Source organism: Barbus barbus (genome assembly GCF_936440315.1).
Source record: "Barbus barbus genome assembly, chromosome: 12".
NCBI lineage: Eukaryota > Metazoa > Chordata > Actinopteri > Cypriniformes > Cyprinidae > Barbus > Barbus barbus.
In genome coordinates this window covers 10,570,030-10,597,683 of record NC_136740.1, presented here as the reverse complement: position 1 = coordinate 10,597,683, position 27,654 = coordinate 10,570,030, and the positions used below count along the sequence as shown (strand labels likewise).

Here is a 27,654-nt window from a genome sequence, read left to right as displayed (position 1 = left end):
TCATGTTTTCCGGCAAGCAGTCGCGACATGATTGACCGAATTCAGAGAATAGTCTTCATCTAAAAAACAATGAAAAAGTATAGAGTGGTATCAATATATTTAGAAGAGAGGATTTCAGTATTAGTTGTTTGTTATAAGAAAAAAGTAATTTAAAACAACATTTACAAAAATAAACCCAGATGATCATGAGTGGGTTTTCTGTATTCATATGATAATTTTCTTAGTGACTCGGACTCTTGAGTTACATAGGAAGCATAAAAAATCCTTAATATTTTGTGTCTGTAGCCTTTTCAAGATCGCGTACAACTTCAGACTTTACTGAATGTGTAACTTTGAGTACGATGGTGAGATACGTTGCAGCTGTAAGTGTAAAACAGTACGCCTTAATGAAGTCTCACATCAAATAGATGTATAATTGTCCTAAAAAAGAAATACCGACTGTAGGAAAGTTTGTACTATAGGTGCTGATTAGTAAATTGTGCTCGCCCCAGGGTGTCAGTAAAAACACAGTACAGGATTCAAAACATTTCTGTCTTTACTGTTGAAAGTGTGTGTGGTCTGAAATAAACAAATAAACAACAAATTACAATGATATAATTACAACATACATACATGGTATTATCTAATACAATTCTTAGTTAGTCGCAATACTTAAATTGCCCTTTAGATGGCGCATTTAGCATGTATAACAGGGATTTGCAAATTCTCCGTGTGTATTATAAAGTGCTGGGTTATCGTTGTATATGAACAGGATTAAGGAACCTATGACAAAGCAATATCTAAAGATTTGTTAACTAAGGTATGTTGCATCAGAGCAATGATACATAAAGAATAAGGAAAATAAATAACTTTATATGCACAATCTATTATATTTATGGTAACTACGGCAGCATGCATTCGAAGAATCTGAGGAGACAAACAACTCGATCATTTCTGTAAAACAAAGCCGCAACATGGTAGGATAACCACATTAAATATCACACGGAAGTATTTAGACTTACAATTTCGCATGAACGCACACAAACTAGGCAAACTTCAAAGATTAAGATCAGGAACTCAGGAACACTTGTTCATTCTCTTACTCCGCTCTCTGACAGGATAGGTCGGGAAGTTTCCAGCTTGCCACCTATCGTGCTTTCTCAACGTCACCACTAAAGTAGTCTCTGATTGGTTAGATCTCCTTAACATTGCCGCCCCCAAATATGCAGGGCATATTTGTTTCTGAATCTTAAGTTAAGAGCCTGTTGGTTTGACGTTGGTGCCATTCTCATCGGCAATCTCTGGTAGGTTAATGAGACGGGTAACAGGCCGCGTATATAGTCGACCCTTAACGTTGACCTCTGCAGACCTTACATGTCCATCTGCTCCAGGGAATGTTTTGACCACTCTCCCAATTAACCAGAGGGCCCGTGGTAGTTGAGGGTCAACCAACATTACGACAGATCCAACTGCAAGGTTTTTTGTCTCTGCATGCCATTTGTGTCGTAACTGGAGATTAGGCAAGTAGTATCTCACAAAGCTTGACCAGAAATGATCAGTGAGGACTTGGCTTTGTCTCCATCTGCGTCGTCCTATGAGATCATTAGCAGGGTACGTCACTTGAGGTAGAGAGCTGTCTGGCCGCCCCATGAGCAGGAGATTTGGGGTAACTGGATCTAAGTCAGCTACGTTGGAGGAGACATATCCTAGGGGCTTACTGTTGAGAATTCCCTCTATCTCAATGAGCACTGTTTGAAGAACTTCCTCTGTCACTGTTTGTGCACCTACCACTGTACGGAGGGCGTTTTTAAGGGATCGAATCTCCCTTTCCCAGATGCCACCAAAGTGGGGAGCATTAGGAGGGTTAAAGCGGAATGTGATTTTTTGTTTGGCGAGATGTTGTTGAAGCTCTTTGCTACAATTTGTTAGGGCTTCTTTCAGCTCTCTCTCTCCACCCTGGAAGTTAGTGCCTCGGTCAGACAGCAGTTCAGAGGGGGTGCCTCGGCGTGCAATAAATCTTCTCAGAGCCATAAGGAAGGAATCTGTGTCTATAGATGTGAGGAGGTCAATGTGTACACATCGAGTCGTGAGACACTTGAAGATTATACCCCATCTTTTTTCACAGCGTCTTCCTATCTTGATTTGGAAAGGTCCAAAGCAATCCATACCAGTGCTGTAAAAGGGAGGCTTGTGGAGTCTCAGACGTGCTGGAGGTAAATCAGCCATTTTAGGGACCTCAGGTTTAGCCTTCCACTTACGACATTCTATGCAGTTGTGTTGGGATTTACGGACTGCCTCACGACCTCTTAGTATCCACACATTTCTTCTCATTTCAGCAAATACCCGTTCCGGTCCTGGGTGACACAGCTTACTGTCATAGTCCTGTATGAGTAGTTTGGTTGCTGAATGGTGAGGATCTAGGACTATTGGGTGAATTGTCTGGAGTTCTAGACCTTCAGCACGACGTAGACGTCCTCCAACCCGTATAAGCTGACTGGATTCATCAAACTCTGGGGCTAAAGTGAGTAAGCGGCTCGTAGTTAATATAGGCTTACCAGTTTTTAGTTGTTCATATTCCTCTGGGAAGCTGTCTTGTTGGATATTTTGGAAGATGAGACGTTCGGCTGTCACATAGTCTTTAGCTGCAGGTGAACTTGAATGGTTTGAGTCACTTTGACAGTGCTGGACTGTGGCTTCAACCAGGTCTTTCCAGGAACTGTAATCACTGGGGTTTAAGCGATTTGGCATTCTTGTGACTCCACAGAATACACCCTTTCTCCTTTCCACCTCATCCTCATCCTCAGGGGTTTTAAGGATTGGCATAGTTGGCCACTCTGATTCGGCTTGTAGTAAGAATGGTGGGCCTTGACTCCATCTGTTTGGTGTCACAAGCTCTATTAAACTGCGCCCCCTTGTGAGATCATCTGCAGGGTTCCTAGGAGAGTTTACGTATCGCCATTCATGTTGGTCCGTTAGGTCTTGAATTTCTGCTATCCTAGTCCCTACGAAGACTTTGTAGGTGCAGGACTCAGATCTTAGCCATGAAAGAACTGTGGTTGAATCAGACCACAAGACCACTCGGTCGATTTCAATGGCGAGTTCGTTTTCAAGCAGCTTTGATAGTTGGGCACCAATAAGAGCTGCACTTAGCTCGAGTCTAGGAACAGTTTGTTTGCGTTTGGGGGCAACTTTGGATCTGGCGATCAGGAATGCAAGCTGAGTTTTGCCATCTTCATCCTCAGTTCTAAGGTATGACACAGAGCCGTATGTTTGTTCTGAAGCGTCACAGAAGATGTGAATTTGTCTTGTGACATTGGGTTTGTCCATATCTGCTGAAACATAGCAACGCGGAAGAGTAACTTCAGAAAGGATGGGGAGCTCATTCTCCCACTCGTTCCAGGCTTTCAATAAGTCTGTTGGTAACATGGGATCATCCCAATCTCTTTGTTTGTTCCACAACTGTTGGATCAGAATTTTAGCACGGGTGGTGAAAGGAAGAATGAATCCCAGAGGGTCATACTGGCTTGCTGTCACCTTATAAATGTGCCGCATAGTAGGTCTGGTTCGTGATACTGGACGGTGTTTGTAACCAAGGAGGTCTGCATCATAGTTCCATCTCAAACCAAGAGTGGATTCTTGAGGTTCAGCTTTGTCATGTGATAGCCAAAGCTCAATGCTGTCTGATCGAGCCTCCCTAGGAAGGTGATCAATGACATTTGGCATATTGCAGGCCCATTGTCGAATCTCAAACCCACCACTGCCAAGGAGGCCACGCAAATCATCCACTAACTGTTTGGCATCATCCGGGAACCTTACGCTCTTGAGGCAGTTGTCTACGTAGAAGTTCCGTTCAACTGTGGATCTAAGGGTGTCATCAGGTTGTGTGTTGTCCAAAGCATGGCGCTGTACAGCATAGATGGCACAACAGGGGCTGCAGGTTGTGCCAAAGGGCAGCACTTGCCACTCATAAATACTGGGAGGGTTACGGGGTTCAAGATCACGCCAGATAAAGCGGAGAAGATGTTTGTCTTCAGGCAGTAAGCGGACCTGATGAAACATACCCTTTATATCGCCACTTACTGCGACGGTATGCTCTCTGAAACGCAACAGTACTCCCAAAAGGGAAGGGCCGAGTGCAGGTCCAGCAAGGAGGTAGTGGTTCAGGTTTTGACCCTTGTGCTCAAAGGAGCAATTGAACACCATACGATTTTTACCGTTATGCTGAACCATGTGGTGGGGAATAAACCAAGATTCTCCTCCAGTGATCACAGAGTCCATGGTGAGCTTAACTACATAGCCAGAATTCTCTAGTTTCTTCATTTCTTCATTGTATGTAGCTGCCTTGACGGGATCCTTTGATAGTCGTCGCTCTGTGCTCTTCAAGTTGGGCATGACCGAGTCCATAGTGGCATGGAGGTGAGGCATATCAGCTTTCCTTAGCAGCGGTGTTGCATAGCGGTTTACTCCATCTACCATGATTCTGGTAGTTCTGGTTTGTAACAAGTCCATTGCCATTTGATCTTGTTTTGATCGTACAGACAGTCTCTCATTTTTGTGTGGGATGGCATCACCTTGCCAAAGTCTCTCCACATTCCGGAAAAGTTCTTCCATTTGAGGGTTGACAGATATATGCAAGCATTGCTGAGGGTGGAGCTGTTGTTGTAGAAAGCGTGTTGGGCCTTGTAATGTCCAACCTAACCTGGTTCTGATTGCTGCTGGACCTCCAGGAGGCCCGAGACGTACAGGTTCAATGGGTGTAATCAGGTGGGGATGATCTGCTCCTATTAGTAGAAGGGGACGTGCTTTGTGAATGGGCTGCAACGGAATCCCTGTCAGGTGTTGATATTTCTGCTGGATTATTGCGATAGGGTAGGAGTGCTCAGCCAGGCTTAAGTGTTCAGAGGTAAAAGCATTCTGAATTTGGTAGCTCTGTTGAGGCTGTGATATCGAGCGTACCCTAAATGAAACGGAGGCCCCAACACGCTTTCTACATCTTGACGAATTGTTCTTAATGTTAGGTCCTCTGTCTGTCCCTTAAGCCCTAGTTTCTGAACTGCGGCTGAGAGTAGCATGGTTCTTTCAGATCCATCATCGAGCACTGCGTAGGTGTTTAGGGTTTGGTTCTTATGTTGCAGGACAACAGGAATCACTTTCAGCAGAACATGCTTGGAACCTTCAGGCCTGTCCAGGTACAGGGTTTCATTTGTGGAGCTCACCAAGCAGGTGCCCTCTGCCTGTGATCGGACATTAACCTCATGAAGGATTTGGAGATGTTTCCCATTACACAGACGACAAGGCTTCTTTAGGGTGCAATTTTTTGCTAAGTGGGACCGCCCACATTTCCAGCAACGGTGGTTGTCTTTGATCCATTTGATCATATCCTCTTTACTGAATTTCTGGAAGGTGATGCACTGGCTCAGGAAGTGTTCTGTACTGTCGCAGTATGGACACAACACTCTATTCTGTTCAAGTCTCTGGGCTGAGTTGGATTGCCTTGAGTCTGACAATACCTGTGTAACTGTGCTAGGGGTTTGATCAGATCCATGAAGAACAGTGGCAAGTCTGGACTTTACTACTGAGCCTGATCTTGGTGGCACCGTTCTACGTCTCTGCTCCTTTCTTTGATTTAGGTCCTCACAGTCTTGGCACCAGGATTCAAACTTTAGCCACTCTGCTAAATCAAGCAGAGTGTATACTGTCCCAGACTGGTAGGGCATGTGTCGTCTGAATGAGGCACGTAAATCTGGGGGAAGTTTAGTGAGCAGGCGGGCTACATGTGAACCACATTGTAATTCCACATTACCTTCAGGACCCAATGTCTTCAGGAGACCCACCAGAGCTTGGATTTGAAGGGCAAACCTATCAAAACTGGCTAAATCTCCAGGCTGAACATCAGGGGCATCCATGACAGCGGCTATTTTAGTTAAGGATAGATGGTGAGGTCTTCCAAATCTGTCAGTAAGAGCTGTCATCGTGTCTGAGTATGGCCTAAGGGAATTGAGGAATGAGTCTGCAATTAGGCGGGCCTCTTCAAACTTCAGATGATCTAAAAGGACCTGATACTTAAATAACTCAGTTGCATCATCAGGAAGCAGATTGTCAAGGGCCAACTTTAGACGAGCGAACTCGCTGGGGTCACGACGGATGAAACATGGAATGGTTGGTTGTGGGCCCCTGTAGGAAGTCTCTGGACATACAGTGTTCTGAGGCCGCCCCGAGAGAGAAGAATATGGCAGATTATGGGCAGTAGCTGGCTGTGGGTTTGACTTGAGGGCATATTGGTCTGAGCCTGACTTAAAGGAACTCTCCCTGGGTGGTACTTGGGGTCTGCGTGGAGTAGGTTGTGGGATGTAGGGCACTGGACTTGGTGCTGCTGCCTCAGGTGGTTTATAAACGGTTCTAGGGAATGGCACTGGAGTAACTCTGATTTGCTGCGGTTGGGGTGCTGGTAAGGCTGACTGTTCTTCCATTAACTTCTTCATATCTTTGTGAAGGTTCTGTAACTGCCTTATTTCCTCTTTAAGGGCCATTTGAGCTTCACGTAGTTGCATATTCTCCCTTTTCAGATCTTGAACCTCCAACCTGTGTTTAACAGAGGTGAATGAAGACTCATCCTCTTGCAGAAAATGCTCCTCCCCTTCATCACTTTCATAGTGTGGTGTGGGGGACCACTGTCTATCAGGTTGTACACCAGCATGGGAATATGGCGTACTCGTGGCTCCAGCTGCGGCTTCAATGTTGTAACCATGTGGATACTGTATGGAGCTGGTTACAACTGGTTCAGTTGGTTGCATATGATATTGTACCTCATAGTCTCTGAGATAAGTTGGAGGCTGGGTAATGCGTCGTGGGCGCACACTCTTGGAGGAATGTTGTTCTGACATCCTGTCTCTGGGGTAAGCACACTATCCGGCTCGAAGGACCAATGTAGGAAAGTTTGTACTATAGGTGCTGATTAGTAAATTGTGCTCGCCCCAGGGTGTCAGTAAAAACACAGTACAGGATTCAAAACATTTCTGTCTTTACTGTTGAAAGTGTGTGTGGTCTGAAATAAACAAATAAACAACAAATTACAATGATATAATTACAACATACATACATGGTATTATCTAATACAATTCTTAGTTAGTCGCAATACTTAAATTGCCCTTTAGATGGCGCATTTAGCATGTATAACAGGGATTTGCAAATTCTCCGTGTGTATTATAAAGTGCTGGGTTATCGTTGTATATGAACAGGATTAAGGAACCTATGACAAAGCAATATCTAAAGATTTGTTAACTAAGGTATGTTGCATCAGAGCAATGATACATAAAGAATAAGGAAAATAAATAACTTTATATGCACAATCTATTATATTTATGGTAACTACGGCAGCATGCATTCGAAGAATCTGAGGAGACAAACAACTCGATCATTTCTGTAAAACAAAGCCGCAACATGGTAGGATAACCACATTAAATATCACACGGAAGTATTTAGACTTACAATTTCGCATGAACGCACACAAACTAGGCAAACTTCAAAGATTAAGATCAGGAACTCAGGAACACTTGTTCATTCTCTTACTCCGCTCTCTGACAGGATAGGTCGGGAAGTTTCCAGCTTGCCACCTATCGTGCTTTCTCAACGTCACCACTAAAGTAGTCTCTGATTGGTTAGATCTCCTTAACACCGACTTAGTCAAACACTCACAATACATTTTTCTTAATTTTCATTTATTTCTATAAACACCGAATGCTGATGGTTCTCAGAGGGAGGGTCTCACCTACAGTACAGCGTAATGGCATATGTAGTCCAGCAAACAAAATGTGAGCCGCGTCATCCGTAATGCCGATCGTCTGACTTAGTAAAATGCCAGTCGCAATAGATCAAGAGGCGGATTTCTGTATTCTGTAGGCATTAGAGCAATTTTTCTTAAATGGTGTATACAGTTTTGCATTTTGTAATTCAATGATTTTTAGTCGATCGGCTTTGCGCAAAGATAATTCCTATGTAAAAATTATGTTTGAATTCTTTCTATAACCTTTACAAAGCGTGGAACATCATAGTTCTCAAAATATTGTTTGCATTACATCTAACAAAAATGACAGAAGTGGAGAAACAAAGATGTTTACCGCATGCACGCATTGTAGATGCTTAGGTACGCCAGAGATGTTGCTTTATTTGACTCACAGAAGATGGCGATAGTGACCGATAACACTCTTTAATGTTTAATGTCGTTGTGTTGAAAAAGATTCAGTGGACAAACGCCTCAAGGGAAATAATTTGAAGTGGAGGTTTGTCTTGTGAACGTACACATCGTAGACAGACCAGAAAGATGTCCTTTAGTGTTGTTTAGTCTTAAGCGGTGTCATGTAGAAGGACTGTCATTTAATCGTTGTTGTATTTCTTTTGAGAATTTAACCCCGTTAACCCGAATTACAGAATGATGCAATATCGCAAAACGATCAGACAAATCTGAACGTAAAACACAGGATTTCATTTTTTCACTTAGAGAATTTGTTCAAATGTTATCAATTAATTTAACTCTTGCAGGTTTATGATTGAATAAGAGGAAAATAACAACTAGAATAAAGAATGTCGCAAAATCTGTAGTAAGGGTATCAAATTTCTCGGACCCGGTATGTTATTGTGACGAATAATAATAATTTTGTCCTCCCTCCTGATCCATCTCAGCTATCGTTGAGGGTTTGTCTGTCTGTCGGTCGTGTTTTTGATCGTATGTACAGAACGTGTTAAATCGACGCACAAACTATATGCGTGATGGATGTTTATGCGTTTTGAACATATTTTCATATTGAGAATATTGAGAACTTGTTGGTAATTTACACGTCGGGAACTTGCAGACAACATTCTGTTTGACAGCATTCGATTTTAATCGTTTTCATAAGAGGAATGTATTGAAGCTGTTGTTTAACAAGTTTGAAATGTTGTAATGTTTCTGTTTAACTGTATTACATTCGGCATGCTGTAAATAAACCTCGTAGTAGGTTATTATTTTGAGTATTCAGTGTTAACAAACAGTGCGTACTTTAGTGGTTCTTTGTACGATTTCATAATAAAAGCATCAAAATTGTTAACAGACTATTACCTTTTATATTAAAACTTAATAAAAACGTTAAGTAACGCACAGTTGTGTAAGACACGTACCAAAACATCACGTTAATATGTTATCCCACCTTTCACACCCATTTTGATTACAGCGAGACGACTTAATGAGACAAAGAATTGGTTATTTGAACCGAATCACTGAACCGAACTGTGGGAAAGAATCGTTTCGCAGAAATGAATTGGACTTCACGTCGCTAACAGAGACCACAAAAAGGGTTTACATCATCACAACACGGAAAGGTGCGTGTACTTCACAAAAGTGTGGAAATGCGTGTCTTTTTATATCTGTGCACCCGTATAATCAGAAGTCCTATGGTTTAGAGCGCTGTCACGCACGAGCATTTTGACATATGGATCCCCGACGGCCACGTTTGTAGTCTGAGGTGTATGCTGGGTATTGTGGTTCGCTGACCTGAAAGGCCGCAACGTTTGAAGGAGGTATTAGTTACACGCGTTCAATATAACATCTTTGTAAAAACAAAAAGAATTGTTAAAACGTAGCTATTTAGCGTAAACAAATATATATATATCTATATATATATATAGATAGATATATATAAGAAGAATAGGATATACTTAGGGTAAAACAGATTTGACGTGTATATGTTGAAACGGAGCACCCGTTGTTGCGTTATTTCGTGAAATAGCGTTAGGATTTGGTTGTGTTCTTATATTTTTCTAGCTTCATCATAAACTATAAGCAAGACCTTGTAATAATATGTTGAACATCTGATAAGTCGGTCGATATCACATCCAGAGTTTAGCCTACTGCGGTGCTATTTTCTGAAGCGGTTGTACTTGTTGTTAGAATACTTCAAATCGCTTCCAGACTTGTTTTATGAGCGTACCCTTGTTTGTTAAACTAGTCGTGAGCGACATTGTTAACATTTTTAGAGTTAAACAGGTTAATGAGCACTTTCAGCATCTATAGTATAACTCCGTTATAGGGTTTTAGCTACAGCTGAATGATAAAACAAAGAAAATAATTTGTTGCCAATTTGCAGCTGTCCGGGAAAGCTCTGTGTGTGTGTGTGTGTGTGTGTGTGTGTGCGTAAGAGAGTTTGAATAAAAAATGTTTTAGATAAAGACGTGATTAACTACAACCATCCTAAATTAGAAACACAACACTATACGGTTTTCCCCCAAAACCGGTTGTTCAACACATTTTAAAAAGTCGTAAGAAAGTTTATTGTGTTTTGAAGAGAAAGTCAGATATGGTATATAAATTAAATCTTTTATTATTGATTGATATGATAGAATCACACTGAATTTATCAGAATCAGAATGAGTTTTATTGGGCAAGTATGTTTACACATACAAGGAATTTGTTGTAGTGACAGAAGCTCCACAGTGCAACAGAAGGACAGTAACAGGACAGGACACAGGTAATGAAACAAAATAACAGGAAATAGGCAATAACCAGTGTACAAAGCAGCAAAAAAAAAAAAAAAATAACACAATATATAATATATAATATAGGCGACTATGTATGTACAGGTCAAGTATGTGCAATTAGAAATGAGAAAATAAAATAAGTGAGTTTGGTGAATGGCTAATGTATTAGTTGTGTGTTCTACGTTTATTTATTGAGTGTTCATGAGATGTATTGACTGAGGGAAGAAACTGTTCCTGTGTCTGGTCGTTCTGGTGCTCAGAGCTCTGTAGCGTCGACCAGATGGTAAAAGTTCAAAGAGGGAGTGTGCTGGATGTGAGGGGTCCAGAGTGATTTTAGCACCCTTTTTGCTCACTCTGGATAAGTACAGCTCTTGGAGAGTGGGGAGGGTTGTACCAATGATTCGCTCAGCAGTGCGGACTACCCTCCGTAGTCTTCTGAGGTCAGATTTGGTATGAACTGAACCAGACAGTTATTGAGGTGCAGAGGATGGATTCAATGATGGCAGAGTAGAACTGTTTCTGTAAGTCCTGTGGCAGGTTGAACTTCCTCAGCTGGCGAAGAAAGTACAGCCTCTGCTGGGCCTTCCTGACAATGGAGTCAGGAAGGTTATGTATTAATGGTGTTTTGTGTATTCATCGGTTACTGTATACATGTACGAGAGAAATGCATACGCACGATTGTTTTATAAAGCTTTTAGTCTGTCATTACAAATATCTTAAAGAGTAAAGCCTTTCACACATTCTGTTTTCATTTGTCTCAGGATTCTGTTACACAAAAACCACTCGAGCGTGGACACAAATCCTACGTGGAAGCTAAAAAGATGACTTTTTAAACTATTTTACAGACACTTAACACATCTGTATCAGTAAGATCTTATCATAAACCATCAGACACGTCAGGTTGTGGTGTGATAAGATGGACTTATCAAATATTTGCATGTTTCTTATATCAGTTATTTGATCAAATCTTAGTCAAATAAACCTATATAGACCAGTTGTTTTTATTTTAATAGAACATTATACTGTGAACAAATGCTACATTTAAACTCTGCGGTTAATAATACCGTTTTTAAGGTGAGAAAGAAAGTCTAATCTGTTGTAAAGATCCTGAGAAGCATTTGTGGGACCTTATACTTTTGTTGCAGACAACCTTAAGTAATTTTCAGTCTAATATAGGTCCAATTCCTAAAGAAAAATCTCTGTAAGAGTCTTGCTTTACTCAGAGGATCGTTTGACTGCTTCTAATCCTTGCTCTGGTCTAAAGGATCATGATTTTAGGTTTGTTATAAGTTTAGGTTAAACTTATTTGTTAAAACAAAAGTTGTATCATTGTTTAATCATGCTGCTTTTCATCACCTTGTAAAGATACCCAGTGTGATTCTAAACGTTCTTTAAAAAAGGTTTGTATGAGACATCATAAGTTTAAATATTTAACTGTATGGTTGTTTATGTGGATGTTTACGTGTAGATATGTTGAATGTTTGTGTGTGTGTGTGTGTGTGTGTGTGTGTGTGTGTGTTTGTGTTGACGGTTGAAAAATATATGAGTGAAACAAAGAAATAATAGGTAAATGAAGTAAATTAAAGAATGTTTTCCTATAGACCGTCTTATTAAAATCGTCATCTTTGGGGACCTGTATTTATTTAAGTTTGTGGTTATCGCCTTCTTTTTCTATCTCATCACTTCCTGAACGTTAATTTAAACCCCACCGTTCGAATAGATTATAAATACATTATAAATACTCAATTCTCAACTACACTTCCTTTGACCGGGTTGGGAAGTTTTGTCTAAACCTTCGACAGAGACGCACAGACACACGCGCATAGGTGCACATCGTAAAATAGATGCCATAGAGATGCTTTGATCGCTGAACATGTTAGAAACACCGTCTGTTTTAATCAATGGACCGCGTTCTAACAAAGTTTACGACGCCAGATCCCCTCAAAAACTCATTAGATTGCAAATGAGTTGAATCCCCAGAAACTTTAGCTATTTTACAACGTTGATCAGATAACACCGTTTCAGTGACCGTGCGACCAGACGCGCAGCACACTTTCTCATTCGGTCGCTCTGCGTGAGACATACATTTACATTCGTAAGATGTTGTAGAAAAAAAAAAAAAAAGTTTACCACCCCTCTAATTATGACTGAAAATCCAAAACATTTGCTATCATTTCAGTTTCTTCCCGCACGTGTATTTTAACCGACGCAGCACACTAGAAGTTTTAAGATTGACAATATCAAAGAGTAAATAAATAAAAGGTGTTAAGTGTGAATAACTAAAATAAAATAAGACAAACAAACAACATTTTTCCCCTGTGGGGCGTTTGTTTACAAGAAGGTTATGTAACCTTTTAAAGTGAAAAGTTTTATGATGAATGGTGAACGGTTTCATTAATTGAGAAATGTAAAATATTTATAAAATAACTTTGTTCTAATGTTAAAACATTACTTTAATTTCTTTAACATGCAAATCTTCAGACTCTCCTTACAGCGTTAGAGGGCGGTGCTGTGGGTGTGTCCTGACAGCGGCCCGCAGCTCATTCTCAGTTTTGACACAGAAGCGTGAGGTTGTGTAAACGGACGCTGCGTAAGATAGACATTTGTTTAACTTTTCTAAGTTGGGACAAATGCTAGGTTTTCAATTGTAATGCGAGAAGATTTTTACAGCTATCTTATGCTGGTGTTTTAACGGTCTGATATTTTTTATTTCACTTCACGGTAAGAGAACTCGTCTCTATATTATTTAACTTTATGTCTGTTATAAAGTCAAACTATTTTTTTTAAAGCAAGACATAGTTTTTTGATAAATATCTTATTGTTTTAACTAACGCATCCGATTCTTTTTTGTTATAGATAAACGAACGTGCTCGCAACTCTTCTATTTATTTAACTTTGTCAAACGATCTAGTTTTAAATTCTAATGATAGGAAATAGCGTATCTAATGCTTTTTTATTTGTTTTAGTTTTTCCTAAAACTGTTTTAACAAGACTAGTGTCCACTTGTAAGGGAAAAACACACGTACCATCGTAAGATAAAAACGAATCTATATTATTTAACTTTGTATCTGTTTTAAAGTCACAACTTTTTAAAACCGCAAAATAGGTTTAAACGAACGCGCTCACTTCTTCTATTTAACTTTGTCAAACAACTAGTTTTAAGATAGTGTATCTAATGCTTTTTTGTTTTATTTTCTACGTTTTTCCTGTTTTAAGTCTACACTTGTAGGGAAATAAACAGTCTTTGTACGTTTTACGTACATGTTTGATGTTTTTTTTTCTTGATGTGTATGTGAAAACACTTTAATAAAAACTTCCCTTTACCCCATTTAACACAAATTCATCATTTAAAGTTTAAACCACATAACATCGGCCCCACACACACACACATACACACACACACAGTCATAAATTCTTAAGTTCACCATAAGGTCAATAAAATGGCCGCTTAGAGACGGTGGGGGCTAGGGGTGTACAAAACAGGTGTCCAAACAGGTGTCCAGTTATGGGAGGGGGGTGGAATTTTTATGAGGGTAATAAATCAACCATTTTGACACAAAGTGAAGTACCATCTCTCTTGCGGTGTGTGCGGAGCACCCAGATCTTACAGCGAAGAAAGAGTCTCTTAAGAGAGAACAAGCCCACTCAGCACTCTGAACTCACTGATGTACCGCAGTACAGAGAGAGAGAGAGAGAGGGGATGGGGCTGTGGAAACATGCTGCGCGTCCTCCTCCTCCTCCTCATCCTCATGAGTTCAGCTACAGCAGCGACGCAGTGCAGGAGCGCAGCGCGCGCACATCCACTGCACTAACATACAAACCAACGCATCAAGACTGAAGAATCCGGCCACAACACACAATTACCCCGCGCTGCATTCTATATGTGAAGTTTCTCTGATTAATGTCTACATTTCCAACGTTTTAGAGAGGAAACCGGTCATCATAAATCCGTTACTGGAGTTCCCTCAAGGCGAAATTGAACATTTACACATGCGCTCGTGCTCTCGCTGTCCAGCGCGTGCTGCGATAATGCGCCACTCTCACTGATGACGCGCACCAGTCTCTTCATCATTTGAACGTCTCTACCTCTTCTGCGCAATTTTGATTTGAATTGTATCACCTTTTGACTTTTCTCCCTTCAGTGAGGCACTCTGAAACAGCTGCTCGAGGATGTAAGTATTTGCGCAGACTTTGTTATGCTGTTTTTCTTACAATTATAAGCCTATGAAATATAAATTAACTTTTTTTTATCCTTACTTACAGTAACATTGTAAACAGTTGTCAAGCTTAATTTCCTAAGAATGTAGGCTATCCTAAATTTGTTTTGATGTGTTGGGGATTTGTTGTCATGCAGGTGTACAAGATTATGATTAGAATACAGTCTCTTAGCATCAATGACTGTCATGATTCAATTTATATAATTTTACATTTTTGATAGATCAAGACAAGCCAGACCTCCTTGGTATTAAGGCTAATAAGGATAAATGTATATATATATATTTTTTAATGAGCCTCATATCATATATATATATGTGATATATATATATATATATATATCATATATATACATATTGGTCGACCACTAATCTAGACCCCCCCCCCCCCCCCCCCCCCCAAAAAAAAAGGAATTCATAATTATTATAGTAGTTAAACTCGTTAAAAAATACGGTGGCAAGATTTTAGAGCTTTAACTTTATTTTACATTTTAAAACCATATTTCATTAATCGATATAATGTTAATATACCAACCTATTTAAGTACTGAAATCTGTTTAATACCTTTGTAATACACTGGTAACCACCAAAAGATGGTGGTGATGAGAAAGTCATATAATGAACCAAAGCTCATCACAAGCAGCTCTTGCACAAGCTGAGAAGGAAAATAACATATATAAGTCTTTTACCATTAAAATCACTGTTCTTTTTGATTTTGTTTGTTTTTTCAGAAGCCATACTCTGTGTTTGACATACTGTAACTGGAACATCAAACCATAACTTGTGCACGAGTCAGCGACTTTTTTAAAGTGTCATGGTTCTCTTTGGATGTTCAGGTCTGCTGCAGATGATGCCAATCCAGCAGGTGCTCCTGGAGGAGCCGGTCCTCCTGCTCCGCCTCCAAACACCACCAGCAACCGCCGACTGCAACAGACACAAGCACAAGTGGAGGAGGTGAGTATGTGTTTGTGTGTAAAGAGTGTATGGACCAAAAAATGAAAGCATTATATATGCACAGGACAGCATGTAAATGGGTTGTGCAGTTTACCTCGTACGGCATTTCGAATAACCAAAATACAAATCAATGCTATTGCAACAAGTATTCAGTGCTGTTCTTTCTTGTCTCATGTCTTTCTGTGGTTGTGGTCTGCAGGTGGTGGATATCATGCGTGTGAATGTGGATAAGGTTCTGGAGAGAGACCAGAAGCTCTCTGAGCTGGACGACAGGGCAGATGCTCTACAGGCCGGGGCGTCACAGTTCGAAAGCTGTGCTGCCAAACTGAAGAACAAATACTGGTGGAAGAATTGCAAGGTGAGTCATTGTGACTGCATGAAATCAGCTCAGCGCTCATACAGGATATTACTTATTACTTCATTTTAATTAATAATTAAGTGAGGGGATTTACAGTAGGAAGAAATGAGATAGAACACCAAATTTAACGTACTCAAGTGTTTTCGTTTTTAGAGCTAAAACAAAAAAATAATGCTAAAATGAAATGTAGAAATAAATATAAATATTGGCTAAAAACACACACTTAAAAACTATCTGTAATAATTAAGTTGATGCACTAAAATACTAAAACTGAAATAAAAACAAAGCTATATAGAATTAAAGAAAAAATAAAGGACATAGAATGACAGCACATAAACTTAAACTAATTCAAAATATTAAAAATGCTATAAAAGTGTATAAGTAATACTAAATTAACGCTTATGTACACAGAGCCTCATATAGTGTGAATGAACTAACATGCAGGAGTAAATAGGTCAGTGCTTATTGCTCATGCTACGCTCAGTGATTTTGTTCTGTACAGCTGCAAGTGTTAATTAGTGTAAACTGGAGCCTCTGGGTTTTGATAATCACCTACAGTGGGGCAAATAAGTATTTGTATTTGATACACTGCAGATTTTTCAAGTTTTCCCACTTACAAAAAAATGGAGAGATCTGTCATTTTCATCGTAGGTACACCTCAAATGTGAGAGAAAATCACATTGTATGATTTTTAAATAATTAATTTCCATTTTATTGCATGAAATAAGTATTTGATACAATAGAAAAATAGAACTTAATATTTGGTACAGAAACCTGCGTTTACAATTACAGAGGTCAGACGTTTCCTGTAGTTCTTGACCAGGTTTGCACACACTGCAGCAGGGATTTTGGCCCACTCCTCCATACAGGTCTTCTCCAGATCTCTCAGGTTTTGGGGCTGTCGCTGGGCAAAGCGGAGTTTCAGCTCCCTCCATAGATTTTCTATTGGGTTCAGGTCTGGAGACTGGCTAGGCCACTCCAGGACCTTGAAATCTCCTTAGTTGCCCTTGCTGTGTGTTTGGGGTCATTGTCATGCTGGATGACCCAGCCATGACCCATCTTCAATGCTCTTACTGAGGGAAGGAGGTTGTTGCCCAAAATCTCACGATACATGGCCCCATCCATCCTCTCCTCAATACGGTGCAGTCGTCCTGTCCCCTTTGCAGAAAAGCACCCCCAAAACATGATGTTTCCAACCCCATGCTTCACGGTTGGGATGGTGTTCTTGGGATTGTACTCATCCTTCTTCCTCCAAACACGGCGAGTGGAGTTTATACCAAAAAGTTCTATTTTGGTCTCTTCTGACCACATGACCTTCTCCCATGCCTCCTCTGGATCATCCAGATGGTCTTTGGCAAACTTCAGACGGGCCTGGACATGTGCTGGCTTGAGCAGGGGTGCAGGATTTTAATCCATGACGGTGTAGTGTGTTACTAATGGTAACCGTTGAGACTGTGGTCCCAGCTCTCTTCAGCTCATTGACCAGGTCCTCCCGTGTAGTTCTAGGCTGATCCCTCACCAATATCCGAGGGAGATTCGCAGTCATCTTGAATTTCTTCCATTTTCTAATAACTGCAACAAGCCTTCTCACCAAGCTGTTTGCCTATTGTCCTGTAGCCCATCCCAGCCTTCTGCAGGTCTACAATCTTGTCCCTAGTGTCCTTAGACAGCTCTTTGGTCTTGCCCATAGTGGAGAGGTTGGAGTCTGATTGATTGAGTGTGTGAACAGGTGTCTTTTACACAGGTAACGAGATCAAACAGGTGCAGTTAATACAGGTAATGAGTGGAGGATAGGAGGGCTTCTTAAAGACAAACTAACAGGTCTGTGAGAGCCAGAGTTCTTGCTGGTTGGTAGGTGATCAAATACTTATTTCATGCAATAAAATGGAAATTAATTATTCAAAAATCATACAATGTGATTTTCTGGATTTTTAAAAATATTCTGTCTCTCACAGTTGAGGTGAACCTACGATGAAAATTACAGATCTCTCCATTCTTTAATTGGGAAAACTTGAAAAATCGGCAGTGTATCAAATACTTATTTGCCCCGCTGTAGTTGCAGAGAAACATAGGAAATATCAGTACTGTTTTTTTTTTTTTTTTTTAAATATGCTATGAGATGAAAAAGTGGGCTGTCAAAAATGATCTAAGTCGGTGGTTCCCAATCCTGGTGCTGGAGATTGGAGAACCCTCAACAGTGCATGCAGTGTTGCCAGATTGGATGGAAAATTACTAGCCCAAAAGCTCACTAAAAACCACCCACTCCAACAAAAAAGCACAAAAATTTAACTGTCAAAATTATGTGATAGAATATTATTGCCATGACAATCAAGGTTGATAAGAACCATTTTAACAAAATAATGATGACAAAATAATATAAAAATAGACCAGTTTCCCAGGAAAATGGATCAAATCAGGGCAAATACATTAAAGAGAATGACTAAAATATGCAAGCAGACACTGTCAAAATGGCAATCAAGAAATTAACCGCTATACCCTCGAAAAATCTCATGCATCATTTTCAGTGTCAACAGTCAGAATAAGTCAATTTAAATGCAAAAAGTTCCCAGTATAAGTGATCAGAATAAACAACGTAATTTGCAGGTATTTCACACACCTTGACAGTCAAAACTGTCATTCATTGATACACACTGTACGATAATCCAACAATAAAATAATAACAACAATAATGCGTGTACCTTCATGTCGCACTTTAACTTCAGACAGAACTAGAGGAAGTCTTTTGTGAAGTACATACTGTAGAACCCCTTCTGTAGAACATAATACAGGAGTTTGCCCAGTCAAAACTAATCAAGCACCAGCTTTCAAGGAGACCAATCTGGACCATTTAAAAGATCAAAAGGATCATAATAGATTAATAATAGATTTATCATTTTAGCCAGGCATGTTTTGTATATTTTGTATACCCGTACAGTATGTTTTTGTTATTAGATTTTGAGGATTTTGAAGTATTTGTTAGCATATTCTTGAATAATATGATGATTCCTGATACTCAGGATGTTGGATAATTTCTGTTTTGCTCACTGACTTCCTTCTTGTAATATAGATTGAGTGATACATTGTGATTTGAACAATTTTTCTCCTTTTTCTCCTCCCTCAGATGATGATTATTATGGGTGTCATTGGAGTCATCTTCATTGGAATCATTTTCTGTGAGTTTTGAATCATTTGAACGGCTCCTTCGAAGCATTTGCTGTTACATTCAGAGCACATTATCATCAATCTCCTGTTATCTACACTAGGTTACAGTAAGTTATAATTGTTACAAAGGCAATTATATATTATTATATTGTATTATAAAATTATCATAAAGGTACAATGACCTGTTATTAAAAACGAAACCATTTGTAATTGTTTGAGCTTGAAGAAGGTCCGCACACTCTCAAACATCAAAAAGTATCTTTGAGCTGAAATTCTGATTATATTTCTACATTTGTATGGATATTTTAAAAGGCATCAGTGTTGGTGCTCAGACCAGCCATCTATGTGAGTTTGTGTGTTTAGAGGCCAGACTGGACCAGCACCTCACAAGCTCAATAATTCATCATTAGTGAATTATTCATTGTGCAGTATGAGGTAAAGAAACACATTTTGCAGTGGACCTTCATCACACTCTTCCTTTTATCTTTCCTTATCTAGTGTATTTCTTCTCTTGAGCCGATCCACCTGCAATGAAGGAGAAAATGAATGAGTGAATGAAGAAAACACAATCATGAGCCCATTTCCCACATCCTTCTCGCTTCAATCTCGAGGTCTCTCCGTTTAGTCATTTTGCACCTTGGTGTGACAGTAATATCTGCTCTCCTTTCTCCTCTAGCAGAATGAGCACATTTCAGTTTCTCTCTCTCTCTTTCCCTCCCTTCCAGAATCTCCTGCATTATTTAAATGTTATGTAGACACGCAGACATTCATACATGAATGCACAGAGAGAGCAGAAGAAAAACAGACTAAGTATAAGTGGGAGAGGCCAGGAAGAAAAACATGTGGCGACACTGTCTTGTGAAACAACATCGGGAGATGAAAAAGGAGAGAGAGAGTGCTCATGGGAGGAGGAGTACATTACTGTTTAAAAGTTTGAGGTCAGAATTATTATTATTTTTTTTTAAGAAAATACTTTTATTTATCAAGCATGCATTAGTGACAGTGTCAGACATTCATAATGTTTAGAAAGATTTCTTATTTTTAAGCAATGGTTTCCACAAAAATTTTTCTTGAAGTTTCTCGAGCACCGAATTAGCATATTATAATGATTTCTGAAGGATCACGTGACTGAAGACTGAAGTAATGATGCTGAAAATTCAGCTTTGATATCTCAGGAATAAATTACATATTAAAATATTATTTTGCATTGTTATAATATTTTACAATATTACTGTTTTTACTATATTTTTGATCAAATTAATGCAAAAAAAAAAAAAGGGTCACATGATCCTTCAGAAATAAGTGTAATAATGCTGATCTGCTGCTCAAATTAAACGTTTGATGACTGCTTAACTCAGGTTTAACCATGAATTGCTTTTTAATCAGAGACTGAAATATATTCAAATAGAATACAGTTATGTTAAATTGTAATAATATTTCAAAATATGACTGTTTTCACAATCAAATGAATGCAGCCTTGGTGAGCATAAGAGAACATTTTAAAACAAACTTTTGAACGGTAGTGTACAGATGAGTAGTAAAGTCAGGTAAACATCATTTCTGTCTCTGTTTTGCCAAGCTTTCTCATCTAACCTTTTGGAGAACTTTTATAAATTGATATTGACATAATCTATGCCTCTTATCCCATTATCACTACTGCTGTTACCGAGACAAGATTCATACCATCCACTGATTTTTATGTGTACTTATGATTCAGACATTTCCAGAAAAACAGCACAAATAGACAGATCAGTTATGAGAATAGCGGTGTCTTTTTTCTACCTACTGTATAGGTGCACAGGTTATGAACATAAACAGCAAAAATACATGCCGAAACTGTAATAAAGGGGAAAAGGGAGAACTTGTACACATAGGTGTTAAGAAGAAGAAGTTAATTTGTTTCTTTTGACTTGCATGGCAGAGTAATCCAACTGTTTGACTGTTTTATGTGTGATATGTTTATTTATTACTATTAACTGCCTGGTATGAGCCTCATTTTCCTGTTCTGTAGAAAAACCTCATCTGGGAACAAGATGTGAATGCTACAAGCCTGCCAAAATGTACTGAAATGTACAGAAATTCACAGATAATCAATGCAAACAGAGCATAAACAGTAATCTGCACTGCCATGCAATTTAGTTTTCACATTCCTTTGTCAGCACAGACTTTTAGATTTTGTTCTGTTGTTGGAAAATTTAGACATGTCTATTTCTCTCTTGTACGATCAAGTGAGACAAGCTAAAAATGATGACAAATTATTGTGTATAAATATTAATGAAAGCATATACCATAACAGAGGGGGTAATGACATTAGCTCTGATGCCAGTGTTAGATTTTAATGGCATAAACAGCATGCTTATATGCCCGATACTTTAACGATGCCAATAAAACCATTGACAAAACCTTTTCTGTTGTTTTTATTTCACAAAAACAAGGAAATTGTACAAATAAACAACATGCAATAGATTAGAACGTCAGGTAAAATAGAATTAATTTGACATTTATTGAATAAGTTACGCAAGGAATTGATTTTTGACTTAACTTCTATTAAACAAATGTACGATGACGGAATAAACCCATGTGAAGACAGTGCAGACAGATGAAGTAAAAAATGGAAGATGGTTCCTTCCAAGAAGTCACGCAGAAAACTGGTCCTCAATTCTCTTAAAAGACAAAAAATGAGAATACAATATTGCATAAAAATAAAAATATATTGAATAAAATCTGTACTGTCACAGTTTAAAGTATCCTTGCGCTAAACTCACCTGCACCTTTGAATGCTTGATACAAAAACACCACTGATATTGCCAACATCAAGACTACTGTCCAGAAGGCTGTTGCTGTTGAATTAAAAACAAAAATCAACAGCTTTCTTTTGCAACATGAATATTTACATTGACCAGATTTACTGATACTACATCAAATTATTTTGCACATGAAAATAACTATTAGTTTGCTCTGTGATCAACATTCAATTGACATAAATCATATTTGTGAAAACATCATGGGTAACTTAACACAAAAGATCTCTTACATGGCTCAGGTTCATCCACAGTCAGAGTGGCATCACTTGGTGTTTCCAGGGTGGAGTGAGACACCCTACAGGTGATAACGGTCCCGGGTGGCTTTTTGTCGGGCCGTAGGTTGAGGTGAGAGGAGAGGGAATATGTTCCATCACTGTGCTGCCGGTGACTGGAGAGGGAGGATTCTTTTGACAAAGAGACAGGCTCTTCTTCAGAGGGCGCCTGGGAAAACCACTCCACCTACAGGAGCACAGGGCTGTCAGGACGCAAGCCAAGAGCCCGACTCCAAAACAACATCAAAATATGGTTTTGAACTTGTTCTGAAAGCGAGCCGACCTGCACATCCAGAGGATAGTAGCGATGACAATGGCAGCTCAGTTTCTGGGGTGTCGTGTCCTGAAATATCAGTTTCTCCTCAGACAGTGTGATACGAGGAGGTTCTGGGTAAAGAAATGGGACAAATTTCCTTTAAATGAAATTTAAGGATTTATGGATGTGAACAATTTATGGGTTTCTTTAACTTTGAACAATTATTGTATGTCCCATGTGTGGATTTTTATTAAAACGAACATTTCAATTTATATGAAGTTATATATTAGAAACTTTGGTAATAATTTAGCATTGGGATGCTAATCCTAGCCAATACCTAAATTTAACAACTACCTAACTAACTATTAATAATATTAGTAATTAGGAGTTTATTGAAGCAAATGTCCTTGTTAGTTGATAGTTAGTTAATAGTGAGAACTGGACCTTAAAATAAAGTGTGACCGAAACTTTTTATCATGCCTTGACCATTTATTTTTTCTACTTTTCATATTACTTTTATTTGTAGATTTCATTGTTTTACCCTTGTCCCAGCTCCACACACTCAATACCAAACTATGGAAATCCATCATAAAGTAGGAATGGGAAACGATGTTTAAAACTACAAAGAATTAAGTACTTTACATTTTGAAATTTAAATATTTTAAAATATAAAAATTGTTCTTGTTTATGAAGCACCTAAAGTGACGTGGTAAAAAAAATATGACAGGGAAATATATATTTATATTTTGCGTTCTCTCGCAAAAGTTTTGTGTTTCTCCAACAAACTCTGCATCTGCTCGCAAAAGCACTTAAATATACTTTTTCCTCCCACCTTATTTCAATCACAAATGTTTTGTAAGTGAACCCAGAAAAGTTTTGCAAGCAAATACGAAATTCAAGGGAACAAAATACTTTTGTGAGACAACACAAAAGCATTAAAATATTTTTTGCTCCCATCTCACCATATCCTTTTAGGAGCTCCGTACCAAGGAGATGATGAAAATAAGACACAAAATCAAAATTAATGCAAATTATGCAAAATGTATCAAAATAATGAAATGTGAATTTTCCACCACAGAATGCTTTGTTGCAAAATCAATCATAAGATATGGTGGGACTTTTAATGACTTTCAGGAGGAAAATGGCAGAATTCTTTGATGTATGTCCACTACTGATTGATTAAATAAACTAATGAGAGTGTGAAAGTATTTTAAGAGTCTATTTTCTAAAAAGAGCCCGTAGCTGAAGAAACATCTTTATATAGACTATTAAAGACATTTCTCAGTAAATGCCAATGAAAGACTCACGTGTGATGTGCAGCTGCACGATCTGTTGAGTCTGAAACTCCCCAGAGCTGACAGTACAGATGTACGTGCCCTCATCTGAGACCTTTAACCTCCTCAGAGTCAGAGACGCATTACCGTCCCTCACCAGAAGATCTGCTTCAGCGCTTGTGCCTTCCCGGTCCACAAATACTATAGTGTACAGTAATAGTGTGATATTTAGCATCCAAACATGTTTTCCTTTAAATATGAATATTTCTCACTTACAGCCATCTGCCTCTGTTTCCCTCGCTTTCATGTCAAGAATTTTACGGCCATTTCCTCTGTGTTGTATGCGCCACTCGAGTGCCACATCCTGCCCAGGGACGGAGTTCTTCTGTCTGAAGCCACAGTCTAACAGCACATCACCCCCAATTGGAGCCACGATGGATGGGACACGCGAAAACACCACAAACACGACTGGGAAAAGAAAAGAGTGAAGTAGAGGAGGGAAATGGTCAAATTTTCATTACTTGCAATGCAAAAAGTAAGATTAGTTAAAGAAAACATACTTCTCATTTAGGCAGAATTTGGCAAACTAGGCCATTTTAATGAACTATCATTCCCCTTTGTGTTATAGAGCCGTAAGTATTACATTCAATACATTCATTAGAACTGAATGCACATTATAAAATCATCAGACACTTGTTCATGGGTTCTTCTGATCAATGCCATCTAATGCACACAACTTTTATGGAGTAGCCTTCTTAATTTGTTTTCAGGATATTTATGACCCAAACTTATTTATGGAACATCTAAAGCAGGGATGCCCGATCCTTCTCCTGGAGGGCCAATGTCTAGAGTTTAGCTCAAACCAGCTCTAACACAATTTTCTAGTCATTCTTAAGACCTTGATTAGCTGGTTCAGGTGTGTTTAATAAGGACTAGAGCTAAACTTTGCTGGACAGTGACCTAAAGGGACATGGTAATGATTAAAAAAAAGAGATGGGGTGGAAAATTCTATTTCAAAACTTTTTTCAGGTGAATGCAGTAGTTTTTTGAGAGAATGCAATATTTTGCAAGAGAACACATTACACCCATATATACATGATATGATAGATAGATAGATAGATAGATAGATAGATAGATAGATAGATAGATAGATAGATAGATAGATAGATAGATAGATAGATAGGTCATATTACAACATTACCCTCTGTCTGCAATGTTCCTGATTGGCTGAGAGGCAGGTTCAGTTTACTCTGCATAAGTGGGTGCGTGTCAGATTGTGTTGTCTCACTGTGAAGGGTCTGCAGCACCAGAGTGAGGCTGATGCCGCCACCTTCCAGCTGAATTGAGCCAATGAAATGAGCAGGGAGGGAATCCAGCTCAGCACCACTAGGAACATAACGGCTGATCTCACAAACCACTTCCTGTTCATTGCAATCAGCATGAAGAAGCAAGTCTGCATTAGGAATCTGAATAGATGGTACTGTGGGGTGAGAAGCAACGGAGAAAGAAAGAGTTTCTGTATTTAATGTAGACATTCAATTGCTGAATTTAGGTTCAGTGCACTTACACGTCAACTCGAAGATGAGATCGTCAGTGTTAGGGGTCTCAGGGGGGTTATACGGGGTCACGAGCTCTGGTGACAGACCATCATTTCCAACAAGATCCCTGAAGACCAGAGTGGAGGGAGTGCGCTTGAACATCGCCCCGCCCATCATGCCTCCCATCCCGCCCCCTTCCTCGATCAGAGAGCAGGACAGGACCACATCTGCCCCCTCCAGCCCTGTGACGAGAGAACACTCACTCAAACAGCAGGGGGAGCCAAATCCACCAAAACCAGATTAGTGAAAATAAAACCGAAAGCAAAAAGACCATTCTGACCCATCAATCGATTTTAAAAATTACAATTTTATTACATAAATTAATATAAATTCTGCATATGCAAATATATGCAAGCATCTCGGCTGAAAACAATATAGGAGCACGAATAAATATCGAAAACTCACCATAGACCAACGAAAGGAAGACGAGGATGGTAAACATCACCGAACAGCTCCTGACAAGATAGCTTAATGATTTTACTAGATGTCGCTTATAATATGTATATGTGCTTAGCCTACATTAAACGAGGAAAAACGCATTTTAAGACAAGACAGCTCTCTGCTAGGCTACATACACTCAATAGCTGATATACTTTCACTTTTGTTCTTCCTTATTAGCAAATTCAAAATAAGAGGGAAGTTTTCCGTTTGGATGCGATAGAAAATGTGCTTTTTGTTTAATATTAATTATAATTTTTATGCGAGACATTTCGTCCATATCCATATTAAAGGCAGGTTATCTGTGTGATGGAGAAAAATGCAACAATCCTGCTCTTCAGTAAAACTTAATGTATCTGTTTTACCAATGTGTCGTTTACATTGTACTAGAAAATTAATTATGGTTTTACCAAAAAAAAAAAATATATATATATAGTTAAACCATGGTAACCACAAATGAATGGTTTTCCTATAATAGTTTAACCATGATATTTGTATTAAAACAGTGGTTATACAAATGATAAATTACTACACCAAAAAAAAAAAAAAAAACATGGATAGCCTACTATAATTTTATTATAGCCAAATCAAACCAAGGGTAATTTTCATAAGGGACGGTAAGAAGTGTAATATGGTTAAACATTTATACATTTTAAAACAAAACTGTTTGTGCAGAGTTAGTTGCCCATTTTTGACAATTTTCAGAGTGGGTTTATGAAAGTATAGTTTTCTGATACATAAGTCTTGGCTGCTAAAAAGCTATTGAACATTTTCTTGTCGTCCAGGAAAACAACAACAACAACGACAACTGTAGCTTACTTATTAACTCTTTGATCTTCCTGGCTTCCTGGTCAGATTAATGTGTTAAAAAAAGAAAAAGATACTCAAAAAGCTGACAGCGTTTGGGAATTGCATAGTATACTCAAGCTCTGGGTCAAGATATATGACCTGTCTCTCAGAAAACACCAGAAACCTGTTTGAGCACTTGTCAGATGCAGCTTAAAGGTTTTAATATTCATATTGTTTCTGATTGGGGAACACCAACACGGTGTGAATCAGCAGTTATGAGACTCAAAGCCAGCAAATCCCCCTTGGGTTAAAGACTGAACCTTCTTTTGCATATTTATTTCACTTTAATTGCTTATTTTAAATGAAAATTTCAGACGGCACTTGAGGAACTCTTCATATACATATTTCATGCAAATAATAAAACAGCTAATAGAATGTTCTAAAATAACTATTTACTTCAAGTTCATTGTTAAATACTACAATACAAGTTAAGCTGACATGCATAATATACAAGTTTAGGGTTGATACGTTTTTAAAATGTTTTTGAAAGAAGGCTCATCAAGGCTGCGCTTATTTGATCAGAAATACAGTAAAATTACAATATTTTGAAATATTATTACAATAACTGTACAACAACTTATTCCTGTGATGGTGAAGCTGAATTTTCAGCATCCTTCAGAAATCATTCTAATATGTTGATTTGCTGCTCAAGAAACATTTCTTATTAGTATCTTGAAAACAGTTCTTAATATTACTGCTTAATATTTTGTGCAAACATTTTCTCAACTATTTGAAAAATAGAAAGTTGTTTGTAATAAGGAAAAAATGTTTACGGTCGCTTTTGATAAATGTAATAAATCACGTCTTATATATATATATATATTACTGATAATTTATATTATCATTGTGTTATATTATATTGTGCATATTATGGATTTGGTAGAAAATCCGGTTTTCCTCTTGCTGCAGGTTTTATAAGTGATCAAAACTTTAACTGGTTAGACAACAGTTTCCCAAATTAATGCACGTGAAGACAGAATATTCTTT

The 27,654-nt window shown here is 38.6% G+C and overlaps 2 protein-coding genes across 3 annotated transcripts; one reads left to right on the top strand and one right to left on the bottom strand.

Annotated features, from left to right (window-relative positions):
- The first annotated feature begins 14,239 nt into the window (after positions 1–14,239).
- On the top strand, positions 14,240–21,574 carry LOC306877819 (vesicle-associated membrane protein 3-like). The gene is made up of 5 exons (XM_079429797.1): positions 14,240–14,660; positions 15,539–15,656; positions 15,856–16,014; positions 19,136–19,187; positions 19,675–21,574. Coding segments are annotated over exons 1-5 (348 nt in total). The 5' UTR covers positions 14,240–14,658; the 3' UTR covers positions 19,692–21,574.
- Position 21,575: 1 nt separating this feature from the next.
- LOC306877818 (tapasin-related protein-like) lies at positions 21,576–26,176 on the bottom strand. Of its 2 annotated transcripts, none has more exons than XM_079429795.1 (9): positions 25,786–26,176; positions 25,350–25,562; positions 24,984–25,262; positions 24,059–24,250; positions 23,816–23,983; positions 22,536–22,639; positions 22,211–22,439; positions 21,942–22,016; positions 21,576–21,839 (listed from the first exon to the last, which is right to left on the bottom strand). In XM_079429795.1, the coding sequence occupies exons 1-9, from the start codon at positions 25,820–25,822 to the stop codon at positions 21,832–21,834; spliced, it is 1,305 nt and encodes a 434-aa protein (XP_079285921.1). In that variant the 5' UTR covers positions 25,823–26,176; the 3' UTR covers positions 21,576–21,831. The 2 variants fall into 2 exon arrangements, with proteins under 2 accessions (XP_079285921.1, XP_079285922.1); XM_079429796.1 differs by having other exon boundaries at positions 21,600–21,839; positions 21,942–22,010; positions 25,786–25,987.
- Positions 26,177–27,654: the final 1,478 nt, after the last annotated feature.